This window comes from Mustela nivalis (assembly GCF_964662115.1).
Source record: "Mustela nivalis genome assembly, chromosome: X".
Classification (NCBI taxonomy): Eukaryota; Metazoa; Chordata; class Mammalia; order Carnivora; family Mustelidae; genus Mustela; species Mustela nivalis.
Window position 1 is genome coordinate 114,207,600 of NC_139040.1, and position 14,833 is coordinate 114,222,432.

Consider the following 14,833-nt stretch of genomic DNA (forward strand, 5'->3'; position numbering starts at 1 on the left):
TCAAAAAGGCAAACAATATATACACGAAAGAAAACAAAATCCAAAAGGGCAAACTTAATTTTGACTTGATCTGAAGAGCACCGGAATATGGCAAAATGATTTTTCAGATATGAATTACGTAAGTAATGATGGGCCAATCAAAGACACTTTTCAGCTTTTCTCCTTTACTTGCTGAATCTTCCTCTGAATCCTATTAACCTCTGGGGAATATAATTTGGAGGCCATTCAAGACTGATGAAATACAGGCCACTTAATGTATACTAGAAAGGATACGCTTCTTGTCTGGAGGGCTCACACTTTAAAAAAGGTAAACCAAAGGTGTTAACTAAGTCCCATTTCACCCTCACAGCTTATTTCTGTGTGTGTGTGTGTGAGAGAGAGAGAGAGAGAGAGAGAGAGAAAGATTTTCTTGTCTACCACACAAAATGCTGCACCAGTGATCTTTTCGGTTTCCCGGGTGCTCTGAAACGGTTTCCCAAACCTGTGCGTGCATCAGAAGCCCGCAGGGGACATGTTAAGACACAGATCACCTGGTCTTGTGCCCAGCTGCCCAATTCGGTGGGTGAGGCGTGTAACCAAGAATTTTTATCTTTAACCAACTTCCAGGGGATGCTGCTACTGTCACTGTTGCAGACCACACTGTGAAAACCACAGCTCTAAAATAACACCCTTTGAACGTTTGGACCGGTCCCACTTTTCCTTCACGAACCCTAGCATTTGTGGGCAACCAAACTGGTAATACCGAGATTCCCAGAGAACAGACCCGGACCTTACCTGCCTGCCTGGGATCTGAGCAGTAAGAGGCTGTCTACCAGGCATTCTGTTACAACGAACGGTTTCACACGCTCCGCTTTTGTGTGGTTTATGGCTCTGGGCAGTGACACTCACCATGTTCCCTTGACTGCTGACCCTAAGTTTTGATTATTTACCGTTTCAACTATTAGGCAAACACACACTTGTTCCTACATAGCTGAAGATCTGAGGATCTCATCTTTAAAAATCAAAGATGGCTCAGATCAATGTTACTCTCTCTTGACTCCTGGTCACTTTTACCTAACTTTCGATTTTTCTAACTGTGGCCACTCTCCAGCGAGTTAGCGTCTATGAAATGAAAACCCTCCAAATGTGGCCACAGAGGCGTTACTCTAGGGGGGCTTCTGCTGTGGAGGTGGGGACAACACCCCCTGATTAAGTGTGCTATGCAGTGATACCGAAATGAACCTTCAGTGTTCTCAGAAACCATTACGCATGGCAAATTCGTCTCAGGGGAACTGGAGATGCTAATAAAACAAATCCCTTATGAAGAGAAAAGGGAAAAAAGGAACTTCAAGGACATGTTCATCAAAGGACTCACCCATCATCTCTTAGGCTCTCTGATATATGACTTGTAAATTTGAAGGGCTGAACTATGAGGAGTATTTGCATCGAGTCACAAAATTCAAAGCAATCAAGCATTTTGCAATCCACTGCTGCATAAAAGGAATTAAGAAATGGGGAAATGAAAATAATCCACTGTTTTTGATGTTTATTAGGTTTTACAAAAACTGTACATTTTTTTCCTTAAGAAAAAGCATTAACTTAGTACTGGTATCAAATAGACTAAACATCCATTAACAGGAAAATATTCTGATTTTTATTTTTGCACGTTATTCTCAAGTACACAATTACAATAATGTCACACATCCCTATATGATTTTCTTTTTATGTATTTTACTTTTTTTTTTACAAAGTGTACAGAGGGAGGGACATACAATATTTAATAGGATATTTCTACAGAACAATAACTTATATTATGTCCTTGTAAAAATCTGTACCTCTTTAAAACATTTAACTGAAACATCCATTTTTTTTAGCTTTGCTAATCAAAATTGTTTTAAGAATTAAAACTAGGTTGTAACTAATGTCAGTACGTAACAGTGACTACAATTTCATTTTCTCTTTATACAGACAAATACATTTCATCATATTCACTTGACCAAACCCTTAAATACCTTTTAAAGGTTTCAATATTGTGCTTTAAAAAGAAAGTACACTGTGTATGATTCCAGACTATGTAAGAGAAATATAAAGTGTGTAGAGTGTTGTGTTCTTTATCTTTCAGTTTATTTAAAAAAATATAGTTAAATGACCAATTATTTATATTTTCTGTACTAATTTTACACCATGTTTTAAAGTTAATAAATTTCCACTTTCATTTAAGTGTCTTCTTTTACATGATTTCTGGGGAAAAAAAGAAGGGAGATTTTAAAGGTTCTCACAAAAAAACAGACAGAGCTTTCAAGGATAGTACTGCAGGGCAATGAAGCACACAATTGTTTAAGTTATTTAAAAAAAAAAAAAAAAAAAAAAAAAGCAGGTATGAGAGCCAAGAGGGCACAGGAGCTCCCACTAGGATAGGCCCATGCCTTGGCTTTAACTGGCATTCAGGTTGGAGTTCATACCAGCCTAAAGCACTTGATTTACAACTGGACGAAATCAATCTAGCACTTCAGAGGCTTGCCAACCACCAAATATTTAGATTTCTAACCCTATAAATATACTTCTTGAATACAAATATCAATGGCAAAGAGAAAGACGAAAGGTCAAGACCTAACAGCACAGAGGGGATGAAGCACCATAATGAAGTGGCAAGGCAACTATCAAGTGGGAAGAAAATTCCTCAATCTCCTACGATGTGCCAGACACTCTATGCTGACAGCCAATTTAAAGGACCCCAGAAAGTGTTTTTCATTTTCCAAGATCCATCTTAACATAATCTAGTTCTCATTAACCAAGTTCAAGTTTTATGCATGTCTGACTCTTGATTCAGAACTGCTTGTTTAAAAAATGTCGGCTCTCAAAGAAAAACAAAACTGTGAAAGACTTGGTGACGTTCCAAATAAGGCCTCCGCTTTTCCTCATGCACTTAAACACACCTTTATCTTCTAACCAAAGCCAATTTGAGCATTCAGTTTTTAAAAGTTTGCTAACTGTAACTAAGAAGTAACAGGGCAGGCTGAACCTGCCAAGTTTGAGTCATAATCAGCACCCGATCTCTGGGACACGGAGCTGTGGTTTCCTTAATCCCCCTCACTGGGTGACGCAGGGTTCCCTCACGGGCTCCGGAGAGAACTGAGGGAGTTATGTCCGGATACTCATTAGCTTTTCAGAAAAATATAAAGGCATGGAGCTGAAGTTGTATGAAAACATTCTATCTAGAAACATCTTAACGTCTATTTTTTTCAATTACCAAAGATATTTAAAAGAAAATACCTTTACTCTTTAAAAATACTAGTGTCCTTATTTTCCTTCTAATTCTTCACCTGAGTAGTCTCTCTGAAGAGCATGATTCACAAAATGCTCTCGTGCATCCCTGCATCGTTCATGTTATTGTAAATTTAATACTTTTCATTATAGATCTTAACTACTACTGGGGTTGTGTGTATAAATATGTAAAATAAGCAATACACACAGATACATGTTCTCTATATATGTGCATATATATAATTCAGGGTACATTTACATATATAAAGTCGCAAAAGATCCTACGAGCCACGAATTACCTCTAGGAGATTCCAAAATGCAGTCCTCGATAATCTCATTTGTAGCACACAACCATTCCAAGACAAAGCAGCACAGACGGAATAATCAAAATACAACAGCATCAAGTAAAATTTGTCAAGGAAGTTCTTCTAAAAGTTTGCTATGCTGACAAAAGATGTCAATACACCAAAGAAAGCCCCCAAAGAAGTACAGTTTGTCTGCTAAACAAAACGGAAAGGAAACACGAACCCAGCCACTGTTCTCTCCTCAGCGATGCCAGGGACGCAAAAGCTCAAATGGAAACTTTCATTGTCATGTGGTCTGAAAATAGTAAGCAAGACGAGTAAATGACTTCCATGTTAGGATAATTAGAGCTGACTGGAAAAACCTCCCATTTATGTTAGTAGATGTCTCTGACAATTTTATTGTGAGAAATTTATGGGGGGGGGGGGACTGAGTCAACATGAGTCCTTTCAGAGTTACCAATCTAAAGTTACCTTAACTTTAAGTTAAATGGTCTTAGAAGAGTACCATCAAGGTAAGCAAGGTAAATATTTAAATAAATATAAAACTTCTAAGATAGAAAAATTCAGTATAGAACCAGGGATTATTTTATTAAAAGCAACTTACTTGTTGCTGCTTTCCCCCATTTATTAAACAAACTGAATAGAATTCAGAACACACTATTAAACAAAATGTAAAACAAAAACAAAAACGAAAAACGAAAAACCAACTCAACTAGAAGCAATAATTCTATTTGTACACGGGATAATCAATATACAGTATTGTATGTGAACGAGACCAATTGGCTCTAAAATGAAATTTCTGCTTCAAGGCCAACATCGCCACAAATGTCCGTGGCGGGACGGTTAGGGCAGGCCCACTTCTTTGTGATGTCGCATTATGTGCTGGTTCTTTTCCGAAGGTCTGCGGAAGCCCTTCTTGCAGTACTCACACCGGTGAGGATAGTCTTTCGTGTGGATGGAGATGACGTGCCGTTTAAAGCCCGAGGCGTCTGTAGTGCTATACTCACAGTACTCACACTGGTACACCTTCCTGCCACTGTGTGTCTTCATATGCTTTTTAAGCTCATTCTGTTGCCGAAATCCCTTTCGACATCTCTTACACCTGAACGGAAGATCTTTCGTGTGAACCGAGAGAATATGGCGACTTAGGACAAATGGATCTGCGATCTTAAAGTCACAATGTCTACACTGGTGCATTTTTTTACCCTTGTGGGCAGCCACGTGTTTCTTGAGTTCGGAAGGCCTGTGAAAGCCTTTATCACACATGTCACACTTATGGGGGTAGTCCTTCGTGTGAACCGAAATTATGTGTCGTTTCAAATCGCTTGAGTTCGAGCTCTTGTGGTCGCAGTGCAAACACTGGTGTGTTTTGCTTTCTTGGTGGATAAGAGCATGTTGCTGCACCTCTTTGGTATCTGAGAAAGTCAGAAGGCAGATGTCACACTTGAACGGCATCTCTTTACTATGCTTCGTTTTTACATGTGTTTTCAAGTTAGAAGAGTCTGCGGACCGATACTCGCAGTACTGGCACTGGTACGGCTTCTCGCCGGTATGGATGCGCATGTGCTTTTTGAGCTCGGACGGGTGACGGAAACCTTTCCCGCACTCCACACAAATGTGAGGAAAGTTCTTGCTGTGGACCGCCAAAAGGTGGCGATTCAACAAGCCTTGTTCAGCTGTCTCATATTCACAGAATTTACACTTGTGCATTTTGTTGGCTCCTTTCTCCTTATGCACCATTTTGTGAGTAAACAAAGCCCCAGCATGAGAGAAATGCTTCCCACACTCATCGCATTCGATGGCCTTCTCTGCCTTGCTGGTCAGCTTGTGGCTCTCCAGGTGGTTGTGTAAACTTATCTTCTTGTTGGTAGTGTAATCACAGTCAGTACAGCGGTACTTCTTCTTGGTAAGGTGTTCAGGATGGTTTTTCATGTGCCTTTTCAGAAAACCTCTTGACTTAAATTTTTTCCCACAAATCATGCAAGGATAGACAGTCAAGGGATGTCCATCAGGGCCAATAATTATTGCTAGGAAAGGAAAAAAAAGGAGCATGAGTGATCAAACCAGATTCTGTTTGGGTTTCTGCAAGCATTTCAAGTGTGCGTTCAGAACGTTATTAGGCAAGCATTCCCACATTAAGCTATCTGCTACGTAACGTTCCTTCTACCGTTTTTTCAGTATAAGAGGCAGAGCAACCCTGTTATAAAGAGAACCCTGGTCTGAAAACTTCATTCAGTCTGGTAGTACCAACCTCAGTCCCTCCAGTTAAAAAAAAAAAAAAATCAATCAATAAATACGTAACTTCTGCCAGCTAGTGATCAAAGCTCTATCATTTTAGAAATCGGCAGAAAATTCTTCATAAAAATCAAGTTTTGTAATCACAATTCCTGCTTTGGTTATTCTGAAAAACCTAATTTTGTGTCACTCGACAGTAAAGCTTAAATCTATCTATGAAAATTTTAATATGCAAATCACCATCCACGAATAGACAAGAATAAGGTCAGGTAAACTGAGGTACTTGTCCTACTGCTCTGTAAATTAAGCCTGCCTTAAGGTAACATGATCCAATTCTTTGAGTTAATTTAGGTTTTAAAACAGTTAATGCTTGTAACATGTCTGAGGGATTTCTTTCATTTCCGCATAAAAACCACCCGAGTTTTGAATTTTGTTCCCCATCCATGATTGATCCATTCCCTGTTTCTTTTTATCCCAGGCAATCATTCATGAATATCACTGAATTCTTAAAATTATATTTTCAAATTCCACACACAAAAGCTACATGTGGTCTAGCAGCTAAAATGCCATCACAACACCTCTGTGGATACATACTAGAGTTTCATCTGAGAGCTCGCCAAGCACGCTGCGCTGTGGGACTTGTGTGCCCTCACCTGTTTGGTACTGCCTGGAATCAGGTCTTCTCCTTTTCTTTGGTTTTTGTTTAGCCAGTCTGCCGAGCCCAGCAGACTCATCTATGTGCAAGAGGGCACTTGCAGTGCCATTCCGGGTTTCAATTCCATCAGAATTATTACCTAACAATGCGCATTAAAAAACAAAATCATACAGTATTATAAACTATAAAAAATTAGGGATGCTTTATTAACTATAACAACGAAAAGTAAGCCATGATACTCATGAATGACAGAAAGTCCCCATTCTAGGTAATGGGTTTTAGGACCGCATTTATTATAGTGAGACAGCAGGAAAGGCCTTGCTTTCAAATCTAAAAAACACATGTCAGCATTTTGTCCCATGAACTCCCGTGTCGTCTCCCCAAACTGTAAAGTCATGGGCCAGATACGATCAAGATGAAAAGGTACAGCTTGAAAGCCTCTGTACTTCTTGCAGTACTTCCTTCTATGTAATACACACACAGAGGAAATTCCTGTTATAAATAAACACAGAAGGTAGACTTTATCATCTTACTGTCCTCCTGTTCAAATCAAGTAACCCTTACAGGGTAGTGGTGTTTCCTATTTCGGAAACCTAAGGCCACAGACACCGTTTTCAATCACGAAGTCCCACTTGCGAGCCAAGTCCGTCTGAAGAGCCGCCAAGGGACTTACCGTAAGCCGCTGCCCAGGCTATTGGCATGAAGGTTTTGATTTCATTGTCGTCGATCTGCTGCTCGTGCGCTGCAGCGGCTGCTGCCGCCGCCGCCGCATCCTCCTCCCCTACGATCACCTCCATATACACCTCATCAGCGATTTCCGCGACATCTAAGTAGGAAATTATATCAACTTTTGTGACCACGTTTACAGAGATCACAGGAAAGGCATTTTTATTTGAATTCAGGTAACAGACGAGTAGAAAGAAGGTTCAAGTGTTACACACCTAGAACTTTTACAGAGTCCTAAGCAGGCAACAAGTATTTGTTGAACGAATCATTTGTTTCTTGGCTTTCACCTTAACGTGTCTGTAAGGCAATGTTCTATGCATCCACAAAGAGTTACTGAGACTGCCCTTGGAGGCACACGGTAGCATAACAATCTCTACAATAATGCCACTTATTTTCCTTTGAATACTGACCGTATTTAAAAAGAGAGCTACAGAAATGTAAGACTTTCTCCCACAAAAAGGCCACCTACTTACTTAAATCTTCATCTTCTTGCTGAGAGTCGTTGACGGTCATATAAACCATCTTTTCCCTTGGCACACGAATACTGCTATTCTGATCAAGTAATTCAACTCCATGGTCATTCTCAGGCTCACTCTCCACAATGTCTACAGTGCCACCTATTAGGGAAGATGACAGCTCTGAGAATTTATCTGAAAACTTCATTTCCTCCCATTTGCCTTAGTATGTTTCATATCCTTTTCCACAGCTGCATGAAAATCCTTGCTTAAAAGTTATCTTCAGACAAGATTTCAAAGGTCTGTAATCTCAACCAGCCAAAAGAAATCAGGTTGATGTGCCTGATCAGGATGCATAATACGGTGAAGATTTCCTCTTACCCAAGTCATCCTCTCCGGGGTCAGCTTTAAAAATGTACACCTTGATGACTTCAGGGCAAGTGCCATCCACCTTACAAGGATCAATTTCCGACTCTGCATCCATGGTCATTCCAGAAGAACCATCATGTTCTATTTTGCCAGCATCATCCACTGAAAAGGCAGGAACACATTACAAATAACAATAGCAGATAGTTAAATAAAATGTCGTGTTCTGAAAAGTCCTTTTTACAAATACCCTAACAGGATTCATACAAAATGGGATGATTTTATCTAGACCAGTAGACACACGGGGCATGGTGGGAAATGAGGTTGACTGCTAAGCCAAGTGTTGGGGGTGGGTGTCATGGAGGCCCTTGCGCAACCAGGCAGAGGGGTTCAGACTTGACAATGATAGGTCAGAGGTTTCTCAGTCTGGTCAGATGTCAATATCTCTTAGGGAACCAAAGAACACAGGCTCCAGCCCGCCAGCACCACAGAATTAGAATGTGTAGGGGTGAAGCCAGATACGTGGAGAGATTTAGAGATTCTGAGCAGAGACTTTTCAGGAGAGCAGTGAGAATGGCAGATCGCCATTTTTGCTAACACCATGCTGACCTTTAGAGAAGTGGATGCCAAGGGATGGAGACATAAAGCAAGGGTACCACTCGTGGGTCTACCGCAAAGATGCGGGTAACACCTCCCCACCCCCAAATGTAGGCAACAGAGGGCAAGGCCTTACATCAGGACAGAAGGAGGATGGATGGGGAAGAAGGCAGGACTGGAGCCCTGTCTCAGGACTCATGGTAGAATCCAAGAGTGAAAACTGAACATAACAAAGGAGCCAAGAATAACTATGAGGTTTCTGATTTAGGTGATCTCTCTTCCTACATAGCTAATTAATTTAAGGTCTGAAAGTTAACATCCCTAAAAGCTCTCAGGCTGGTGCCTGTCCCAGTTCTTCGATATTCACAGCACCCTTTGCTTGCTTCTCTCCTTTGCTTGCTTCTCTCCAAGTACACAGTTCACTGTACTGTCACTATCAGAGACTTTCCCCCATCTTCCCCACAGACAGAGCAGATACCTGTCACTTTACTCATCAGTCTTTAAAGACAAGAATCTGGTGACAGCAGATGCTCAGAATGTGGATGAGCCAACAATTCAATGAATGAGACAGGAAGACGGTTGCTGGGTATTTGAGTCTGAAACTGAAGGCCGACACACAGGTTTGGGAAACCTAGTAAGGCCCACGGTAATAATGCAGCACACACCCAAGTCAAGGAGAAATGTCTGTATGGACTGTGATCACCTGGAAGTCACTGAGGCTCCTGGTGAAAAGCAGTGTAGTGAAGGCTACACACATACATATGTGGGGTCAGATTAAAGTGGGCTGAGGACTGAATGGACGGTGTGCATTTCTTGAGAAAGTCCAATTTTAAAATGGAGAACATAGGGGCAGTAACTAGAATGGGGCACAGGGTCAAGGACTTTTCTATTTAATCGATAAGAATACTTAAGCATATTCAGTCTGTGGGAGCAAATACAACAGAAGGGAAGAAGCTTAAGCCAGAAGACATGGGAAAACTTCCGGATCAAGACCTCAGAGGAAAAGGGGAAGATGAAATTAAGAGGCTAAGATGACGAAATTCTCCTTAGACAGGGGGAGCAACGTGTTACCCTTCTAGGACTCAAGGTGGTAAACACGGATGCGAACACGGCCACCCCGCGTGAAGGGGGAAGGCTGTCCCGCGGGGAGCTGGAGGAGTTGGTGGCTGCTGACTTCAACCGTGGATATGAAACTGAAGGCAAGGGCTTGGGTTACCAGGACAAAATGGCAAACCGGGTGAAGAGCTGGAGAAAACGAGCTGATCCCGGACAAGCTTCACAATATGCAGGTTCAGAGACCAGGTGGTTAAACTCTTTGTGGTTTGAAAAAACAGAGAGGTTCCCTGAACTCTGCACATGACTAACTAAATTCCAAGTATCTTGACTATGCTTTATAAAAATGGTTTGTAGGGGGAAAGAACTGGCATTAGGTCCTTATTTCTGGCCTGCTATGTACTTACCCTTTTTCCAAGCTAAATATTTTTAGGACATACCCAGCTGACTGAACCAAGGCTGTTTTCTTAAAGATAGCTCTGCAATTTCAAGGTGAGATAGAGTTTACAAGGATGAAGAGCCCAGCACACTAGCTGCAGAGGCCTGCTGTTACATATTCAGAAAACTCTTCTCCGAACAGTTAGGTACTGTTGATAAAGCTTGCCCTTTTTGGGCAAGGTCTGGCAAAACTGATTCTAACAGGTACTGGAAAATCAAATGTCCTTGTGTTTACAAAGAACAAGGTTTAGGCTGGCTGTTCTAGCATATGTTAGTTTGTTGGTACTAATAAGATGAAGCCTTTGATGATGGAAAAAATCTAGTCGCTTTGGAGCCTGCAAAATGTCACGTATTTATCTATAATTTAGAGCAAAAGACCTTTTGGCTTGCTTTTGTAAATATGTGGGGAAAACACATTTCAAATATACGGGCTCACCTGAGCCAAGCCAAGCTATTCTATTATTAGACTAAAGTAGAATTCACCTTTGGGTTTTCACCTTGAGAATTTGCCCCACACTGAACTTATGAAATTACTCTGAAGATGAAAAATTATAAAAGTGACTTAAAAAAAAACCCACTTTGATGGTCCTGATAAGTACTCAAAATTTCTCTGTGCATTTAAAGCTATCATTAAAAATGAACTTCTAAAAACAGACAAAGAAGCCTTGGATAAAACTGAGTCATCATACGTATGATTTCCGCCTAAGTGCCTTCTCCTAATGTAGTGATGAAGGCCTAGAGCTCTGGAACAAGGCCTCTCCAAAATAGAAGAGCATAATGTCTCGAAATTAAGACTACTTCTAATAATGATCACCATCTTGCATGGCATTCTGCTATTTCCTTAACATTTCTCGGTACTTTTATTTGATCTTTACCTTTTCCAGATAAAGAAATAAAGGCTCTGAGATGGTATGTGACTTGCCCAAAGTCAGTGAACCAATGAGTGAGGGATGGGAGAGAGAAAAGGTGCCTGTCTTTACAACACAGACCTTTATTTTCACCTTCTGGTTTTTAAAAAAATGTATGATTACTGTATAAAATTTACAATTAAAAAAATCACCAATAGTCTCACCAACCAGAGACTCCTTCATGATGTTAGTGAATTTTCTTCCCAGTTTTTCTATTTTTGTTAAAGTAAAATTGGCATCAGTTTCCTCAAGCCTTACATAATAATAAGCTTTACAACTCATCCAGTATTATAAACTTCAGAACTGAGAAACCTCTGACTTACCCATAATCTCATTAGTAACAGCAAAACTATAGCAAAACATAGGCAGGACTTTATACTGCTTGAAAGGAGCTTCAGTAAATTCTCTTCGAAGACCAAAAATTGAGGGATACTTATTTGCAATGTTACAGATATAGTGGTGTCTAAAAATATAGTTCATCAATATCTCAAAAAACCCAGTAGTTTCTGGAAGAGAAAAATTACTGGGATGGGGGTAGGAAATACATCACTTCAAGTAAATTGTTTTTTTTTTTTTTTTAAAGAGAGAGAGTGTACAACCACCTGTGGTGGTGTTGGTGGGGGGCACCGGGGTGGGGCGAGCGGCAGAGGGAGATGGAAAGCAAGAATCTTAAGCAGGCTCTATGCCCAGCACAGAGCCCAAGGCAGGGAACAGGACTCAGGGCTCAACCTCACAACCCTGAGAACAGGACCTAAGCCAAAATCAAGAGGCAGTCACTTAACTGACTGAGCCACCCAGGCACCCGTCTTTTTCTTTACGTAGGCTCCACACACAGTGTGAAGGCCAACACAGGTTTTGAACTCACGATCCTGACATCAAGACCTTAGCTGAAATCAAGAGTTGGATGCTTAACTGAGCCACCCAGGTGCCCTCAAGTAAACTGTTAAACGAACATTGATCTAATTAAAAGATCAGTAAAACTAAGCTGCTGGAGAATCTATATAACAGGGAAAGATGATGGCCATGATGGATAATGGTTAACATTTACTGACCACATAGCTCATATGCCCAGCATGATGATAAGCCCTTAAAATGTAACCATTCACTCCTCATGAAAACCTTATGAAATACTTAATACTGTTTTGTTACTTTCACTTAAGTTTCTAGACAAATTTTAGTATAATTTTTACCAAGACAGGAAAATATATGATACTGGATTGTGATGGGATTGCATTCTGTACAAATTAACATCATAAAAATAAAAGATCTTTACCATTTATCTCTCTCTTCCTACATTTCCTACCAAATACCCCTAGACATGGGCCTCAGTCAGCTTTCCTAAAACAAAGATCCAGTTGCCTTACTCTCTGGCCCAGAATGGTACTCCATCTCCTACCAAATAAAATACAAACTGCACAGTCTAGCAATCTCTGACCAAAGTGCTTTCTTTCTTTTTTTTTTTTTTAATATTTTTATTTATTTATTTGACAGAAAGAGAGATCACAAGCAGGCAGAGAGGCAGGCAGAGAGAGAGGGGGGGAAGCAGGCTCCCTGCTGAGCAGAGAGCCCAATGCGGACTCGATCCCAGGACCCTGGGATCATGATCTGAGCCGAAGGTAGCGGCCCAAACCACTGAGCCACCCAGGCACCCCCCAAAGTGCTTTCTGCTTTCAATCCTGTTTCTCCAATAGGCCCTAGACTACCCGTGTGCCCTGAACTTAAATAATACACTTTTATTTTTATTCTTTTACGCTTCTTTTACTTGTATGTTATTTGTTATAGAAATCATGCAGGTTACTGTTCAAGAAAAGTATTTTTAAAGATTTTATTTTTATTTGAGAGAGAGAGAGCATGAGCAAGAGAGCACAAGCAGGAAGAGCAGCAGAAACAGAGGGAGAAGCAGGCTCCCCACTCAGTAGGGAGCCCAACACGGGGTTCAATCTAAGGACCCTGGGATCATGACCTGAGCCGAAAGTAGCTGCTTAACCCAGTGAGTCACCCAGGCCCCCCCAAAGAGAAGTATTTTTAAAGTATAAAAGGAAATTAAGGGACGCCTGGGTGGCTCAGTTGGTTAAGCAGCTGCCTTCGGCTCAGGTCATGATCCCAGCGTCCTGGGTCGAGTCCCACATCGGGCTCCTTGCCCCGCAGGGAGCCTGCCTCTCCCTCTGACTCTGCCTGCCATTCTGCCTGTGCTCTCTCTCTCTCTGACAAATAAATAAATAAAATCTTAAAAAAAAAAAAAAAGGAAATTAAAATGTGATCAAGATCCTACCACTTAGAACTATCAATTTACAGATAATTATTAAGACATATTTATATTTATAAATAAATATGCATATTTATAAATTTTATGAATTTATAGATTTTTATAAATATTATGCATATTTATAAATAAAAGAGTGAACAGATATTTTAATGAAAACTGGATATCGTAATATGTCGTTTTTAAACAAAAAATACTATGTTATCATTTACTTGAACTCAACTTGAATTACACAGTGACTCTCATTCCCTTGCTCTCTGATCCCCCGCCCTCTCCCTCCTTTCACTCCGTCATACTGGCTTGAGAGAACCACAGACTTGCCTAATTTCAATTCTCCTCTCTGCCTCTGTACCAGCTGACCGGAAACACGCATGCACCCCGATGATCCCACCTTAAATCTGTGACCCTAAACCTGAAGCAAACTGTTTCTGCTACTTTCTCTCTCATTTTCTAGTATCCTCTCTGCTCAAATCTCTAATTTCACCTCTCCATTCTCATTCCCAGTTGACAATCCTCTTACTTCACTGAGAGCAAGGGAAAACAATCGAAGATTCACCATCAGCTTCTACTCACCCACCAGCAGCCAAACCCGGCAAATCCCCTCCATTCCTAGCTAAAGCCTGCCCCCTCTGGATTGTTCCAGCATCTCTCCCCCTCTACTGGATCACTTTCATCAGCATATAAACAAACTATTCTTTCCCCCTTTTATAACAAAACCTCTTTTCCCCATTTCTCCAATTGTCTTTCCATATCTTCTAAACTCACTTCAACTGCGCCCATGATTCCACCAAAACTGTTCACCAAGGTCGCCCATTCTCTGCATTCCTTTGACTCTGATTCACTTTCCTCACTTGGTGTCCAGGATGTAAGCTCTTGGCTTCCTCCTCCCTCACCAGCCCTGGGTCCTTAGTCCTTTGCAGGAGTGGCCTCTTAATGTTGCAAACCTCAGGCTTGGCTTTTGGTGTTGGTTTATTTACAATCACTCCTTTGGCAATGTCATTCAGTTATATAGTTTAAATCTCATCTCTGTGCCAGTACCTCTCAATTTTGCATCTCCATTCTAGTCCTATTTCCTAAACTCAGATTTGTACATATCAGGTATCTCAAAATTAAGTCTCTGCTCAAATGTCATCTCAGCAAACCCTGCCCACATCTGCAACCCCGAATCCTCCTTATACCTCTGTTTTCTTCCCAAGAAGGTATCACATATATTACATCACTTATTTATGTCTGTGTGCCTCTGCTACAACATAAGGGAGGGAAAAGCACTGGCAACTGTTTTGTTCAATGATGTATCCCAAGTGTCTACAATACACTCTGATATACAGAAAAGATTTAACATTCGTTTCTTAAATATGTGAATGCTGATCTTCAAGTAAATGCCAGACATTATGTTACTAGTTCTTAGACCTCTAAAGATGAAAAAATATATTAAAAAAAAATTTAGCCATATTTTGCTTATAATACATGAATCATTTTTTTTTTAAGGAGAGTGAGAGTGCATGCACAAGAGTGGGGGGGAGGGGCAGAGGGAGAGGGACAGAGAATCTCAAGCAGGGTCCATACCCAGCGCAGACCCTGATGCGGGG

At 40.8% G+C, this 14,833-nt stretch overlaps 1 protein-coding gene across 8 annotated transcripts in view; it reads right to left on the reverse strand.

Moving 5' to 3' along the window:
* Positions 1-1,510: 1,510 nt before the first annotated feature.
* ZFX (zinc finger protein X-linked) overlaps positions 1,511-14,833 on the reverse strand; it is a 56,761-nt gene continuing 43,438 nt past the window's right edge. For all 8 annotated transcript variants that reach the window (XM_082718257.1, XM_082718251.1, XM_082718256.1 and 5 more), the window contains 5 exons: positions 8,001-8,150; positions 7,638-7,781; positions 7,112-7,264; positions 6,437-6,577; positions 1,511-5,575 (listed from right to left, as the gene is read on the reverse strand). In XM_082718257.1, coding sequence (XP_082574383.1) covers positions 4,392-5,575; positions 6,437-6,577; positions 7,112-7,264; positions 7,638-7,781; positions 8,001-8,150 — 1,772 coding nt within the window. In that variant the 3' untranslated portion in view covers positions 1,511-4,391. The remainder of the gene's footprint in view (positions 5,576-6,436; positions 6,578-7,111; positions 7,265-7,637; positions 7,782-8,000; positions 8,151-14,833) is intronic.